At 36.5% G+C, this 15,233-nt stretch overlaps 1 protein-coding gene across 1 annotated transcript in view; it reads left to right on the forward strand.

The window, feature by feature from the left end:
* LOC142230323 (putative cytochrome P450 313a4) overlaps positions 1-15,233 on the forward strand; it is a 41,393-nt gene that overhangs the window by 9,301 nt on the left and 16,859 nt on the right. The window contains exons 2-5 of the mRNA XM_075300963.1: positions 1,789-1,989; positions 2,100-2,288; positions 9,753-9,822; positions 14,454-14,586. Coding sequence (XP_075157078.1) covers positions 1,789-1,989; positions 2,100-2,288; positions 9,753-9,822; positions 14,454-14,586 — 593 coding nt within the window. The remainder of the gene's footprint in view (positions 1-1,788; positions 1,990-2,099; positions 2,289-9,752; positions 9,823-14,453; positions 14,587-15,233) is intronic.

A 15,233-nucleotide genomic window follows, 5' to 3' on the forward strand; every position in this document is an offset into this window, starting at 1 on the left:
ATCGGTTCAGATTTAGATACAGCTCCCATATATATGTATCGCCCGATTTTCCCAAATTTGGCCATAGAACCCTTATTTATTAACCGATCTTACTAAAAGTTGGCTAGATCCAGTCCTCTATAGTACTAACTATATGTGCAAAATTTCATCGAAATCGGTTCAAATTTAGATATAGCTCCCATATATGTATCGCCCGATTTTGAAAAATTCGCCCTTATAACCTTATGTTTGACCATACAGGCCTCATTTCGTAACTGATCTTACTCAAATCTTGCACAAGGGAACCTTTTGTAGTATTAATCAAACCCGCAAAATATTATGCAAATTGGTTCAGATTTAGATATAGCTTCCATATATATGCATCGCTCGATTTTCCCAAATTTGGCCATAGTACTCTTATTTATTAACCAATGTTACTCAAATTTCAAATTTTGATGTACTAGCCGACCGTACTTATACGTACTTGTAGCTCTTACATACGAATATTGCTAGATTTTTACAAATTTGTATTTATTACCCACACTAATTCAACGATTTTCTCTTTTTTAATAATGGGCTCAATATTAGTGGCATACTAACTCCGTAGGCGCAATATCAACACAGCCAATAGGGGAAATTCCCTATATGTAGGGTTTTTCTAATATTTAGCGTCTTGTAGGGACCTAGGACCACAATGTAGGACATTTTCACTCAACACAATTTGTAATATTTTTACATTTTGGTGGCTCTAGAGGAGGAAATCAGAAGCCGGCAAGGCTTGATCTTTAACAATGTGTGGTAAACTTCATTCCTGTAGAAAATTTTGTCAACATTTTAATTCTATAGAACACTTTGTCAAAGTTGTATTTCTATAGATTTTGTTTTTTCAAAATATTATTTCTATAAAAAATTTTCTCAAAATTTTATTTCTGTGGAATTTTTTCTCAAAATTTTATTTCTATAGAATTTATTGTCAAAATTTTATTTCTATAGAAAAATTTCTCACAAAAATTTGTTTATAGAAACTTTTTCCAAAATTTTATTTTTATAGAGATTTAACAAAAAAGATTACTAATTTTGGTATAATTCTACCAACTGTGGCAACCGTGACGGTAATACAAATTTATATTCTAAGTTATATACGTTGCATATTCATGTTTTAAGATAATAAAGTACTTAGAACCATTTTTGTTTTGTAAAATTTTTTAAATTTAACGAAAAATATAGTAAGGAAAATTGTTTGGGAATGTATGGGAAAGAAGGGAACTTTTTTTGTCCTTGTAGGGTAAACCGAACATTTTCCCCGGCAACATTGACTATGAGCTATAGTCAGATTGACACAAAGCACCCATAGAGATGGACCCCTTAATTTTCTTAAATATGCAACTGCGGTTTATCTCCCAGACCTATATGTTACCCCACAAATGCTTATGATTACTAATTCTGTAATGGTGGTTTAGGGTATGATATAGTCGGCCCCGCCCGACTTTCTACTTTATTTACTTGTTCTGTAATACAAACAATGTAGAGGAAATTATTACATTTTATAAATTATCGCTGTATCCATCAATGGACAAGCAACGCAAATAGTCAAACAGTAATATGTATATAGCATAGTTTTCGGCGACCACGAGCCGATTAAAAACAACTTTATTCAACAGAAACATACACTTATTTATCGTTTCTTTCTAAAAGGAGAGCAAAAAACTGTTTATAACAATTTCTACTTGGGGATTTTACAAAACTACCGCATATTTTCTTAATACAAATATTTTGAAATAAAACTAAATCGCCATAACTTACTTTCAGATCTTTTAAATTTAGTTAATTCTGTTGCCAAGAATTATGGTAAAAATACGCTATTGTACGCTGGGCCCTACACATTTGTGATAACTACAGATCCTGATGTCATTAAGGATATTTTTTCATCAAAACATAGTTTAGATAAACCAGATCTTGGTTACAGCGGTCTTTCCAATGCCATTGGCAAGGGCTTGTTTACTGTATCAAGTGAGTATTAGTGGGTGATTTTCTTATGACCATTTACTCTATAAATGGAACAACATTTTTTATTAATTTATTTATTTGCATTTTTTTTTTTGGGTCTTGTAAACTTCTAGGTGATCAGTGGAGCCGCGATCGAAAGATTATGAATACAGCATTCAAAATTGGATGTTTAATGGAGTTTATGCCAACATTTAATAGAAAAGCTAATTATTTACTAGAACAAATTGACATTGACATTGAAAGCGGTAATGACACATATTTGATCCATTTTCTACGGGAAATGACACTTAATACTGCATTTGGTAAGTATATGGAAATTTTTCCCAGCAAAAATAAATAGAAGTTCTTCTAAGTGCACAACTTTAAAAGCACTTCCAAAAACATGTCCTTCAAAGATGTTCTTTATTTTAACTACTCAGGAAGTTCTTTCAATTCAATTTTTATACCCTCCACCATAGGACGGAGCCCCCGTCCGACCGTCTGTTGAAATCACGCTAACTTCCGAACGAAACAAGCTATCGACTTGAAACTTGGCACAAGTAGTTGCTATTGATGTAGGTCGGATAGTATTGAAAATGGACCATATCGGACCACTTTTACATATAGCCCCCATATAAACCGATCCCCAGATTTGGCTTGCGGAGCCTCAAAGAGAAGCAAATTTCATCGATCCGGCTAAAAATTTGGTACATGATGTTGGTATATGGCCTCTAACAACCATGCAAAAATTGGTCCATATCGGTCCATAATTATATATAGCCCCCATATAAACCGATCCCCAGATTTTGCTTGCGAGGACTCAAAGAGAAGCAAATTTCATCCGATCCTGCTGAAATTTGGTACTGGTTGAAATGCTCTGCTTGGCAGAATATCTATCATCAAACCTCAATGATTCTGGATTTATAAGAACCATTTTTGTCTGAGTTTTAGAGGAACATCCCAGCAAAAAAAAATTTGAAGCACTTCTAAAGGCACAACTTTAAAAGCACTTCCAAAAAATGTCCTTCAAAGATGTTCTTTATTTTAACTACTCAAGAAGTTGTTTCAATTCAATTTTTATACCCTCCACCATAGGATGGGGGGTATATTAACTTTGTCATTCCCTTTGTGACACATCGAAATATTGCTCTAAGACCCCATAAATAATATATATTCTGGGTCGTGGTGAAATTCTGAGTCGATCTGAGCATGTGCGCCCGTCCGTCCATCCGTCCGTCTGTTGAAATCACGCTAACTTATGAACGAAACAAGCTATCGACTTGAAACTTGGCACAAGTAGTTGTTATTGATGTAGGTCGGATGGTATTGCAAATGGGCCACATCGTTCCACTTTTCGTATAGCCCCCATATAAACGGACCCCCAGATTTGGCTTGCGGAGCCTCTCAGAGAAGCAAGTTTAATCCGATCCGGTTGAAATTTGGTACATGGTGTTGGTATATAGTGTCTAACAACTTTGCAAAAATTGGTCCGCATCGGTCCATAATTATATGTAGCCCCATGTAAACCGATCCCCAGATTTGACTTGCGGGTCCTCTAAGAGAAGCAAATTTCATCCGATCCTGCTGAAATTTGGTACATGGTGTTGGTATATAGTCTCTAACAACTTTGCAAAGATTGGTCCACATTGGTCCATAATTATATGTAGCCCCCATATAAACTGATCCCCATATTTGGTTTCCGGAGCCTCAAAGAGAAGCATATCTCATCCGATCCGGCTGAAATTTGGTACATGGTGTTGGTATGTGGTCTCTAACAACCATGCCAGAATTGGTCTATATCTGTTTATAATTATATATAGCCCCCATATAAACCGTTCTCCAGAGCCTCTTGGAGAAGCAAAATTCATCCGATCCGGTTCAAATTTGGAACTTGGTGTTAGTATATGGCCACTAGGTTAGGTTAGGTTAGGCTAGGTGGCAGCCCGATGTATCAGGCTCACTTAGACTATTCAGTCCATTGTGATACCACATTGGTGAACCTATCTCTTATCACTGAGTGCTGCCCGATTCCATGTTAAGCTCAATGACAAGGGACCTCCTTTTTATAGCCGAGTCCGAACGGCGTTCCACATTGCAGTGAAACCACTTTGAGAAGTTTTGAAACCCTCAGAAATGTCACCAGCATTACTGAGGTGGGATAATCCACCGCTGAAAAACTTTTTGGTGTTCGGTCGAAGCAGGAATCGAACCCACGACCTTGTGTATGCAAGGCGGGCATGCTAACCATTGAACCACGGTTGCTCCGTATATGGCCACTAACAACCACACAAAAATTGGTTCATATCGGTCTATAGTTATATATATAGCCGATCCCCAATCGCACAAAAATTGGTCCATATCGGTTTATAATCATGGTTGCCACTCAAGCCAAAAATAATCTACCAACATTTTATTTCTAGAGAATTTTTTTTCAAATTTTTATTCCTATAGAAAATTTTGTCAAAATTTTATACCCATAGAACATTTTGTCAATATTTTATTTCTATAGAAAATTTGGTTAAAATTTTATTTCTATAGAAAATTTTGTTAAAATTTCATTTCTATAGAAAATATTGTCAAAATTTTATTTCTATAAAAAATTTTTCCCAAGCTATATTTCTATAGAAAATTTTGTTAAAATTTTATTTCTAGAGAAAATTTTGTCAAACTGAATTATATACGTGGTTAATCGGTCTTTTTTAATTTAATATATACCACGTATGGACTTACTTACAATTTAGAAGACGGTGTTAGGAGGTTTTAAGATACCTTGTCATCGGTAAGCTTTACCGCAACCCAAGTAACTCGATTGTGGATGGCAGTGTGTTGAAAAAGTTTCTATGCAATCCATGGTGGAGGGTATAAAGGGTGATACGGTCAAAATTTGGTCAATATAAACTTGACGTATTTCTTTCAATTTTGCATTTAAAAAACCTGAGCACCCCTCATTTTGAAGGTGTGTGTGTGTAGAATGTTGCTCCTATTTTAATTTTGGAATTCACTCTTCAGTTGTCAAAATGCCGTCCAAGCAAGAAGAGCAGCGCATCGCGAAAATCCGAGCTACTCGCACGCAAACCTGGCAAAATCGCTAGGAAGTCTGGATCGGGGGGAAATCGAAAACCGGAAGCAGCTGAGACGACAGAGAGAGTTGCCGGTAGTTTCAAGCCTTAACCTCTCTCTCCGAGATGCCGCAAATAAGCTGGGTGTATCGTCTACAACCGTGCATCGAGCCAAAAAACGAGCCGGACTATCGACTTACAAGAAGGTAATGACTCCAAATTGCGATGATAAAAAAAAATACGACGGCCAAAGCGCGATCCCGGAGGCTGTACACGACAATGCTGACGAAGTTTGACGTGGTAATGGACGACGAAACCTACGTCAAAGCCGACTACAAGCAACTTCCGGACAGGAGTTTTATACGGCAAAAGGAAGGGGAAAGGTAGCAGATATTTTCAAGCACATAAAACTGTCAAAGTTCGCAAAGAAATATCTGGTTTGGCAAGCCATCTATACCTGTGGCTTGAAAAACAGCATTTTCATAGCTTCCGGGACTGTCAACCAAGAAATTTACGTGAAAGAGTGTTTGAATAAACGTCTGCTGCCTTTCCTGAAGAAACACGGTTGTTCCGTACTGTTTTGGCCGGATTTGGCAGTTTGCCATTACGGTAAAAAGGCCATGGAGTGATACGCCGCCAACAACGTGCAGGTGGTTCCCAAGGACAAGAACCCTCCCAACACGCCGTAGCTCCGCCCAATTGAGAAATACTGGGCTATTGTCAAGCGCCACCTAAAGAAGACCAAAAAAAACTGCTAAGGACGAGCAGCAGTGCAAGGCAAACTGGCTTTCTGCGGCGAAGAAGGTGGACAAGGTGGCTGTACAAAATCTGATGGCAGGTGTCAAGCGTGAGTCCCGGCAATTCGGATTTGGAAAAGCGAAAGCCTTACTGAATATTTTTCCTGAATTTTATACTAATTGAACTTGAAAACGAAATTTATTTTGATTTTTTAAATAAACGATTTCACCGATTTACACGCGTTTTCCTCTGACCAAATTTTTACCGTATCACCCTTTATAAGCTTCGGCCTTGCCGAACTTACGGCCGTATATACTTGTTTGTAACTCGCTTTTTTCATATTTTTAAAGGGTAATTTTTACTTTTTTTATGTCTAATAGGTTAAAAACAGAGTAAGGATTAATAAAATGGTACAAAATATTTAAATTTTGTAAAAAAAATGCTTAATCCATTCTAAAAAAATTGCGAATTTTTGGAAATATCTGATGTCAAAAGTTTCGACCAAAGCTGTGAATGCATTAAAAATCATAAAAAAATTACATAAAATTATTTATTTGGCAAAATATCACAATTTTTTTAATTTACATCTAATACACTGAATTCGCATCGCACCTTAAAAAGTGAAGCAAATTCAGTGGAAATGGTGCACATCCGTCCTATGACAAGCCCATGTTAAATTCATCGCTTCTGCGCCAATTTTGCACCACTTCCTGATCCAAAAAGCATATTTTCACTACTTTTTTGGCGACGCTTTGTTTGCTGGGATGTCAAAAACAGGGTAAAGATTAATAAAGTGGTGTAAATTATTTAAATTGTTCAAAAAAAATCTAAATTTATGCTAGAAAAATTGCGAAATATTGAAAATAGTTGAGGTCAAGGGTTTCAGACAAGCCTAAGATTGAATTTGTTATTCATAAAAAATTATAAAAAATTATAATTATTTGTCAAAATACCACAAAATTTTTTAATTCATATCCAAATCACTGAATTCGGATCACTTTTAAAGAAGTGATGCATAGTCAGTGCAACGGCTGTTGAAATGGTGGACATCCGTATATTTATTTAATTTCAACAAATCGGATGAAAACTACGGTTTCTAAACATCCAAGTAGTTAAATCGGGGCTATACTTAAACATGGACCGATACTCACCGCTTTCGATACATCTTTGTGGTCCTAAAATACCTCTAGATTTCCAATTTAAGGCAAATTGGATGAAAACTACGGTTTCTATAAGCCCAAGAAATAAAATCGGGAGATCGGTCTATATGGGGAGTGATTATCGGTCCAAAACATGGACCGATAATCACTATTTTTGACACACCTCTTTATGGTCCTAAAATACCTCTAGATTTCCAATTTAAGGCAAATTGGATAAAACCTACGGTTTGTAGAAGCCCAAGAAGTAAAATCTGGAGATCGGTCTATATGGGAGCTATACCAAACCATGGGCCGATACTCACAATTTCTGGCACACCTCTTTATGGTCCGAAAATACCTCTAGATTTCAGGAAAATTGGATAAAACCTACGGTTTCTAGAAGCCCAAGAAGTAAAATCGGGAGATCGGTCTATATGGGGGCTATACCAAAACATGGGCTGATACGCACAGTTTTTGGCACACCTCTTTGTGGTTCGAAAATACCTCAAGATTTTTGGAATTGGATGAAACCTACGGTTTCTAGAAGCCCAAGAAGTAAAATCGGGAGATCGGTTTATATGGAAGCTATACCAAAAAATGGACCGATACTCACCATTGTTTGCACACCTCTTTGTGGTCCTAAAATAAAACAAGTACATACGGCCGCAAGTTCGGCCAGGCCGAATCTTATGTACCCACCACCATGGATTGCATAGAAACTTCTACGAAAGACTGTGATTTAGTCCATACATGGTATATATTAGACAAAAAAGTTATGTATAGTTAAGTCTACAAATAATTACGAATCGATATGAACTTTTTGTACGTAGAGAGCCAGAATTGAAATATGGGGGTCGCTTATATGGGGGCTATATACAATTATGAACTTGATATGGACCAATTTTTGTGTGATTGGGGATCGATTTATCTGAGGGCCATATATAACTATAGACCGATATGGACCTAGTTAGGCATGGTTGTTAACGAACATATACTAGCACAATGTACCAAATTTCAACTCACTCGGATGAAATTTGCTCCTCCAAGAGGTTCCAAAACCAAATCTCGGGATCGGTTTATATGGGGCTATGTACGATTATGGACTGATATGGACCACTTTTGGCATGTTTGTTAAATATCATATAGTACCACCACGCACCAAATTTAAAGCAGATCGGATGAATTTTGCTTCTCCAAAAGGCACCGGAGGTCAAATCTGGGGATCGGTTTATATGGGAGCTATATATAATTATGGACTGATAGGAACCAATTCCTGCATGGTTGTTCGATACCATATACTAACATCACGTACCAAATTTCAACCGAATGGCAAGCATTTTGCTCTTCCAAGGGGCTCTGGAGGTCAAATCTGGGGATCGGTTTATATGGGGCCTATATATATTTATGGACCGATATCGACCAATTTTTGCATAGGAGTTTGAGGCCATATATTAACACCACATACCAAATTTCAACTGAATCAGATGAATTTTGGTCTTCCAAGAGGTTCCGGAGATCAAATCTGGTGATCGGTTTATATGGGGGCTATATATAATTATGAACCGATGTGGACCAATTTTTGCATGGTTGTTATAGACCATATACTAACATCACGTACAAAATTTCAGCCGGATCGGATGAAATTTGCTTCTCTTAGCGGCCTCGCAAGCCAAATCGGGGGATCGGTTTATATGGGGGCTATATATAGTTATGGACCGATGTCGACCAATTTTTGCATGGTTGTTAGAGACCATATACTAACACCATGTACCAAATTTCAGCCGGATCGGATGAAATTTGCTTCTCTTAGAGGCCTCGCAAGCCAAATCGGGGGATCGGTTTATATGGGGGCTATATATAATTATGGACCGATGTGGACCAATTTTTGCATGGTTGTTAGAGACCATATACTGACACCATGTACCAAATTTCAGCCGGATCGGATGAAATTTGCTTCTCTTAGGGGCCTCGCAAGCCAAATCAGGGGATCGGTTTATATGGGGGCTATATATAATTATGGACCGATGTGGACCAATTTTTGCATGGTTGTTAGAGACCATATACTAACATCATTTACCAAATTTCAGCCGGATCGGATGAAATTTGCTTCTCTTAGAGGCCTCGCAAGCCAAATTTTGGGGTCCGTTTATATGGGGGCTATACGTAAAAGTGGACCGATATGGCCCATTTGCAATACCATCCGACCTACATTAATAACAACTACTTGTGCCAAGTTTCAAGTCGATAGCTTGTTTCGTTCGGAAGTTAGCGTGATTTCAACAGACGGACGGACGGACGGACATGCTCAGATCGACTCAGAATTTCACCACGACCCAGAATATATATACTTTATGGGGTCTTAGAGCAATATTTCGATGTGTTACAAACGGAATGACAAAGTTAATATACCCCCCATCCTATGGTGGTGGGTATAAAAATAAGCCCAAGACCGCAAATCGGGAGTTCGGTTTATATGGGGACTCTATCAAAATCTGGGCCGATATAGCCCATCTTCGAACTTGACCTGCCTGCAGATAAAAGCCGAGTTTGTGCAAAATGTGCAGCGTGATTACAACAGGCAGACAGCCAGACAGACAAACAGACAGACAGACATTATCGTCTTAGAATTTCTCCCTGATCAAGAATATACATACTTTATATAGTCGGAAATCGACATTTCGATGTGTAAGAAACGGAATGACAAACTTATTATACCCCCGTCACTTTTCTATGGTGGCGGGTATAAAAACTAAAAGCCAATTTTATCACATAGTCGGCTACACCTGATATCAGTTCATTCCTAAGTGTTTAATTTTTTTTTTCGATTTCGTCTTCTTTTTTCTTTTTGTAGAAAACGTTACGGGAAGACGATTTGAGTACACAGATCTAAATCTTAAAGACTACGCAAGACGATCTGCTCTGTAAGTATTGGAACAGCATTTGAACACACCAACACCCAAGCCTTTAATCATGAAGCATACATTTTATTAAACAAGAATTAAAGAAGAACAAGTTTAGTAAAATTTAAAGGCCGACTACACTATACCCTTCAACACTATGTATAGCAAAATTGTTGATACCATCTCAACTTCTTAAAATTTGTTGGGAGCTATTTCAATTAAAAAATTAATTGGATCAATTAATTTCGTGATTGAATCAGAAAAAAAAATTGTGTGTATATATATATATATATATATATATATATATATATATATATATATATATATATATATATATATATATATATATATATATATATATATATATATATATATATATATATATATATATATAACTTTACCGATTTCAACCAAATTTGACATATTCGACGACTGTACACCTTGTGCAAAATTTGAAGCACTTCAGGTCCTATATGATATATATGGGAGCTATATCTAAATCTGAACCGATTTTTTTCCAAAATCAATAGCGATTGTCTTTGAGCTGAAATAGGGCCCTATTCCAAATTAGAGGACAATCGGACATACTTTCCATAAATGAACAGACGACTGGTATACTAAACGATGGGTTTCGGACGGATCCTTTATGGCGTTACATACAAATGCACAATCTTATTATACCCACAGTAGGGTGGTGAAGGGTATAACAAATTTAGCAAAAAGTAACCTTCTGTGATATCAACTAAACCTGCAAAATATCAACCAAATCGGTTCAGATTTAGATATAGCTCCCATATATATGTATCACCCGATTTTCACAAATCTGGCCATAAAACCATTATTTATTACCCGATCTTACTCAAATTAGCAAAAGGTAACCTTCCGTAGTATCAACCAAATCTGGCAAATATCATCTAAATCGGTTCAGATTTAGATATAGCTCCCATATATATGTAACGCTCGATTTTGAAAAATTTTACCGATTTGCACAAATTTGGATTTATTACCCAAACTAATTGTGGGATTTCCTCTTTTTATACCCTGCGCCACACTGTGGAACAGGGTATTATAAGTTAGTGCATATGTTTGCAACACCCAGAAGGAGACGAGATAGACACATGGTGTCTTTGGCAAAAATGCTCAGGATGGGCTCCTGAGTCGATATAACCATGTCCGTCTGTCCGTGAACATATTTTTGTAATCAAAGTCTAGGTCGCAGTTTTAGTCCCATCGACTTCAAATTTGGCACAAGTATGTGTTTTGGATCAGAACAGAACCTTATTGATTTTGGAAGAAATCGGTTCAGATTTAGATATAGCTCCCATATATATATATATATATATATTTCGCCCGATATGTACTTATATGGTCACAGAAGCCAGTTTTACCCTAATTTGATTAAAATTTTGCACAAGAAGAACAATTAGTACTATAGTCAAGTGTGCCAAATTTTATTGAAATCGGTTCAGATTTAGATATAGCTCCCATATATATCTTTTGCTCGATTTGGACTAATACGGTCCCAGAAGCCAGAGTTTTACCCCAATTTGGTTGAAATTTTGCATTAGGAGGACAATTAGTAGTGTAGTCAAGTGTGCCAAATTTTATTGAAATCGGTTCAGCTTTAGATATAGCTCCCATATATATCGTTCGCCCGATTTACACTCATATGACCAAAGTGGCCAGTCTTATACTCCGATTTAATTGAAATTTTGCACAGGGAGTAGAATTAGCATTGTAGCTATGGGTGCCAAATTTGGTTGAAATCGGTTCAGATTTAGATATAGCTCCTATATATATGTTTTTTTGATTTCGACAAAAATGGTCAAATTACCAACATTTTCCTTGTAAAATCGCCACTGCTTAGTCGAAAAGTTGTAAAAATAACTCTAAATTTCCTAAACTTCTAATACATATACATCGAGCGATAAATCATAAATAAACTTTTGCGAAGTTTCCTTAAAATTGCTTCAGATTTAAATGTTTCCCTTATTATACCCTCCACCATAGTATGGGGGGTATATTAACTTTGTCATTCCGTTTGTAACACATCGAAATATTGCTCTAAGACCCCATAAAGTATATATATTCTGGATCGTGGTGAAATTCTGAGTCGATCTAAGCATGTCCGTCCGTCCGTCCGTATATATATGGTCTCTAACAACCATGCAAAAATTGGTCCATATCGGTCCACGGACCCCCAAATTTGGCTTGCGATTGCTCTAAAAGAAGCAAATTTCATTCGATCCGGCTGAAATTTTGTACATTGTGTTTGTATGTGGTCTCTAACAACCATGCAAAAATTGGTCCACATCGGTCCTTAATTATATATAGCCCCCATATAAACCGATCCCCCGATTTGGCTTGCGGAGTCTCTAAGAGAAGCAAATTTCATCCGATCCGGCTGAAATTTGGTACATGGTGTTAGTATATGTTCTCTAATGACCATGCAAAAATTGGCCCACATCGACCCATAACTATATATAGCCCCCATATAAGCCGATCCCCAGATTTGACCTCCGGAGCCTCTCGGAGGAGCAATATTCATCCGATCCGGTTGAAATTTGGTACGTGGTGTTAGTATATGGTCTCTAACAACCATGCAAGAATTGGTCCATATCGATCCATAATTATATATAGCCCCCATATAAATCGATCTCCAGATTTGATCTCCGGAGCCTCATGGAGGAGCAAAATTCATCCGGTCCGGCTGAAATTTGGAACATGGTGTTAGAATGTGGTCTCTAACAAACACGCAAGAATTGGTCGATATCGGTCCATAATTATATATAGCCCTCATATAAACCGTTCCCCAGATTTGATCTCCGGAGCCTCTTGGAGGAGCAAAATTCATCCGATCCGCTTGAAATTTGCAACGTGGTGTTAGTATAAGGCCGCTAATAACCATGCCAAAATTGGTCCATATCGGGCTATAGTTATATATAGCCGATCCCCAATCACACAAAAATTGGTCCATATCGGTTCATAATCATGGTTGCCACTCGAGTCAAAAATAATCTACTAAAATTTTATTTTTATAGAAAACATTGGCAAAATGTTATTTCTATAGAAAATTTTGTCAAAATTTTATTTCTATAGAAAATTTTTTCCAAATTTTATTTCTATAGAAAATTTTTTCCAAATTTTATTTCTATAGAAAATTTTGTCAAAATTTTGCTTCTATAGAAAATGTTGTCAAAATTTTATTTGTATAGAAAATTTTGTCAAAATTTTATTTCTATAGAAAATTTTGCCAAAATTTTATTTCTATAGAATATTTTATCAAAATTTTATTTCTATAGATTTTTTTCCAAATTTTACTTCTATAGAAAATGTTGTCAAAATTTTATTTCTATAGAAACTTTAAACTTAATTATATACGTATGTAATCGGCCTTTTCTAGTTTAATATATACCACGTATGGACTATGTGGTATATATTACGGTATTAGGAAGTTTTAAGATACCTTGTCATCAGCTTCAGTAGACGTTTCTACGCAATCAATGGTGGAGGGTACATAAGCTTCGGCCTGGCCGAACTTACGGCCGTATATACTTGTTTTTTTACTAACATTGTGTTAGAGTGGAATGCATTAGCCGCATTAGACTTAAATTTTGAGTCTATAGATTTTGTAGAAGTCTATCAAATTCTGTCAAGATCGAGTGATATTTAAACGTATGTATTTTAGACAAACCTTTATATATAGCCCCCAACACATTTGGCGGATATGATATGGTATCAAAGATTTAGATCTACAAAGTGGTGCATTGCATAATATAGTCGGCCCCGCCCGACTTTAGACTTTCCTTACTTGTTTTAATAATGGAAGCAATATTAGTTGCATACGAACTCTGTAGGTTCAGAATCAACTATAGCTCTTAATATCAGACATTTCTGTTCAGATTGTGATAAAACTCCCATAACTATGTACCCCTTAATGTTCTTACATATGGAAATGCTGGTTATCTCCCAATCCTATACCACTCTTACTCCACAAACAATGTTTACTAATTCGGTAGGGGTGGTGGTTTAGGGTACAATATAGTCGGCCCCGCCCGACTTTCTACTTTACTCACGTGTTTAATAATGAGAATGTAACAGCATCGTGGTAAAAAAAAAATTGTAGAAATTTTTCTCCAAATTTGAAACAGAACCAACGAAAACATTTCATAAATGAAATGAACATTTTAGTTATTCTAAAGACTTTTCTAGTAAATAACGAAGATTTCATACCATTAATCAACAACTTCGTTATTCCAATGAACTATTTTCATTTCGTGAATGAAAAATTGTTATTTGGCTCTACATTATCGAAATTTCGATAAAGTATGACAAAATAAACGTATGACAAAATGAGTGTCAAACTTTTTTCCTGGAGCACTTTCGAAATCTGGATACCGTGTTTGGAAAATACTCGAATGTATCCAATATGAGCCAAAAATGTTTGCTGGTTTGACTATGGCGAACAAATTCGTTTTATACTTCCGTCAAATAGTTGCCCAGTGTGACCATACCGTAAGAGCATCTGTAGTTGCAGACGTTGCCATACCCACAGAGGCAAACTTTAAGGCTCTCAATAATCTACTTTCTCTATAAATATTATTATCGATAGTTTATCAATGTGTATTTTTTTTTTATTTTTTTTTTAACAGTTGTTCAGAATATGTCAGTGAAATGAGTAGCAATTTCATTTATTTAAATCCATTTGCTCGATATATTGCAAAAAAGACCATTTTTAAAGAAGGCGCAGACATGGTTGATGTTCTGAGAGGCATTATAATCGAGGTAAGTTGCTAAAGAATTTACATTTTTTTCCACGTATGTTTTGTAGCACTGTCATACAAAACATGATTTGCAATTCAATTAAAATCTGGCCTGGTAACAAGAGTGATATGCCCAAATTGTGAAACTCGGTTGATATATTTGAAGAGGTTGGCGTTATTCTTATATCCTTCACCATAGGATGGGGCGTATACTAACTTTGTTATTCAGTTTGTAACACATCGAAATATTGGTCTCAGACCTAATAAAGTATATATAGCATTTTAACTTCAAATCAGGGATCCGGAGCGGTCCATTTTTTTCGCTCCGCTCCGCTCCCGCTCCGGAGAAAAAAAAAACCGCTCCGCTCCACGCTCCGCTCCGAGAAAAAATAAATCGCTCCGCTCCGCTCCGCTCCACGCTCCGCTCCGCTCCTCTTCGAAAAAATTATAGTACAAACATTGTATTATTTGTTCAATTGAGTTTTATTTTATGGGGGCACAGCGTGACCCCATTTGTCGAAATCGGGCGATACATATATATGGGAGCTATATCTTAATTTGATCTGATTTCTTCCAAATTCAATAGCGTTCGTCCTTGTGCCCAAAAAACTCCCTGTACCAAATTTCATCAAAATCGGTTAATAATTGCGACCGGAATCCTGTGAACAA

Source organism: Haematobia irritans, chromosome 3 (assembly GCF_050003625.1).
Source record: "Haematobia irritans isolate KBUSLIRL chromosome 3, ASM5000362v1, whole genome shotgun sequence".
NCBI lineage: Eukaryota > Metazoa > Arthropoda > Insecta > Diptera > Muscidae > Haematobia > Haematobia irritans.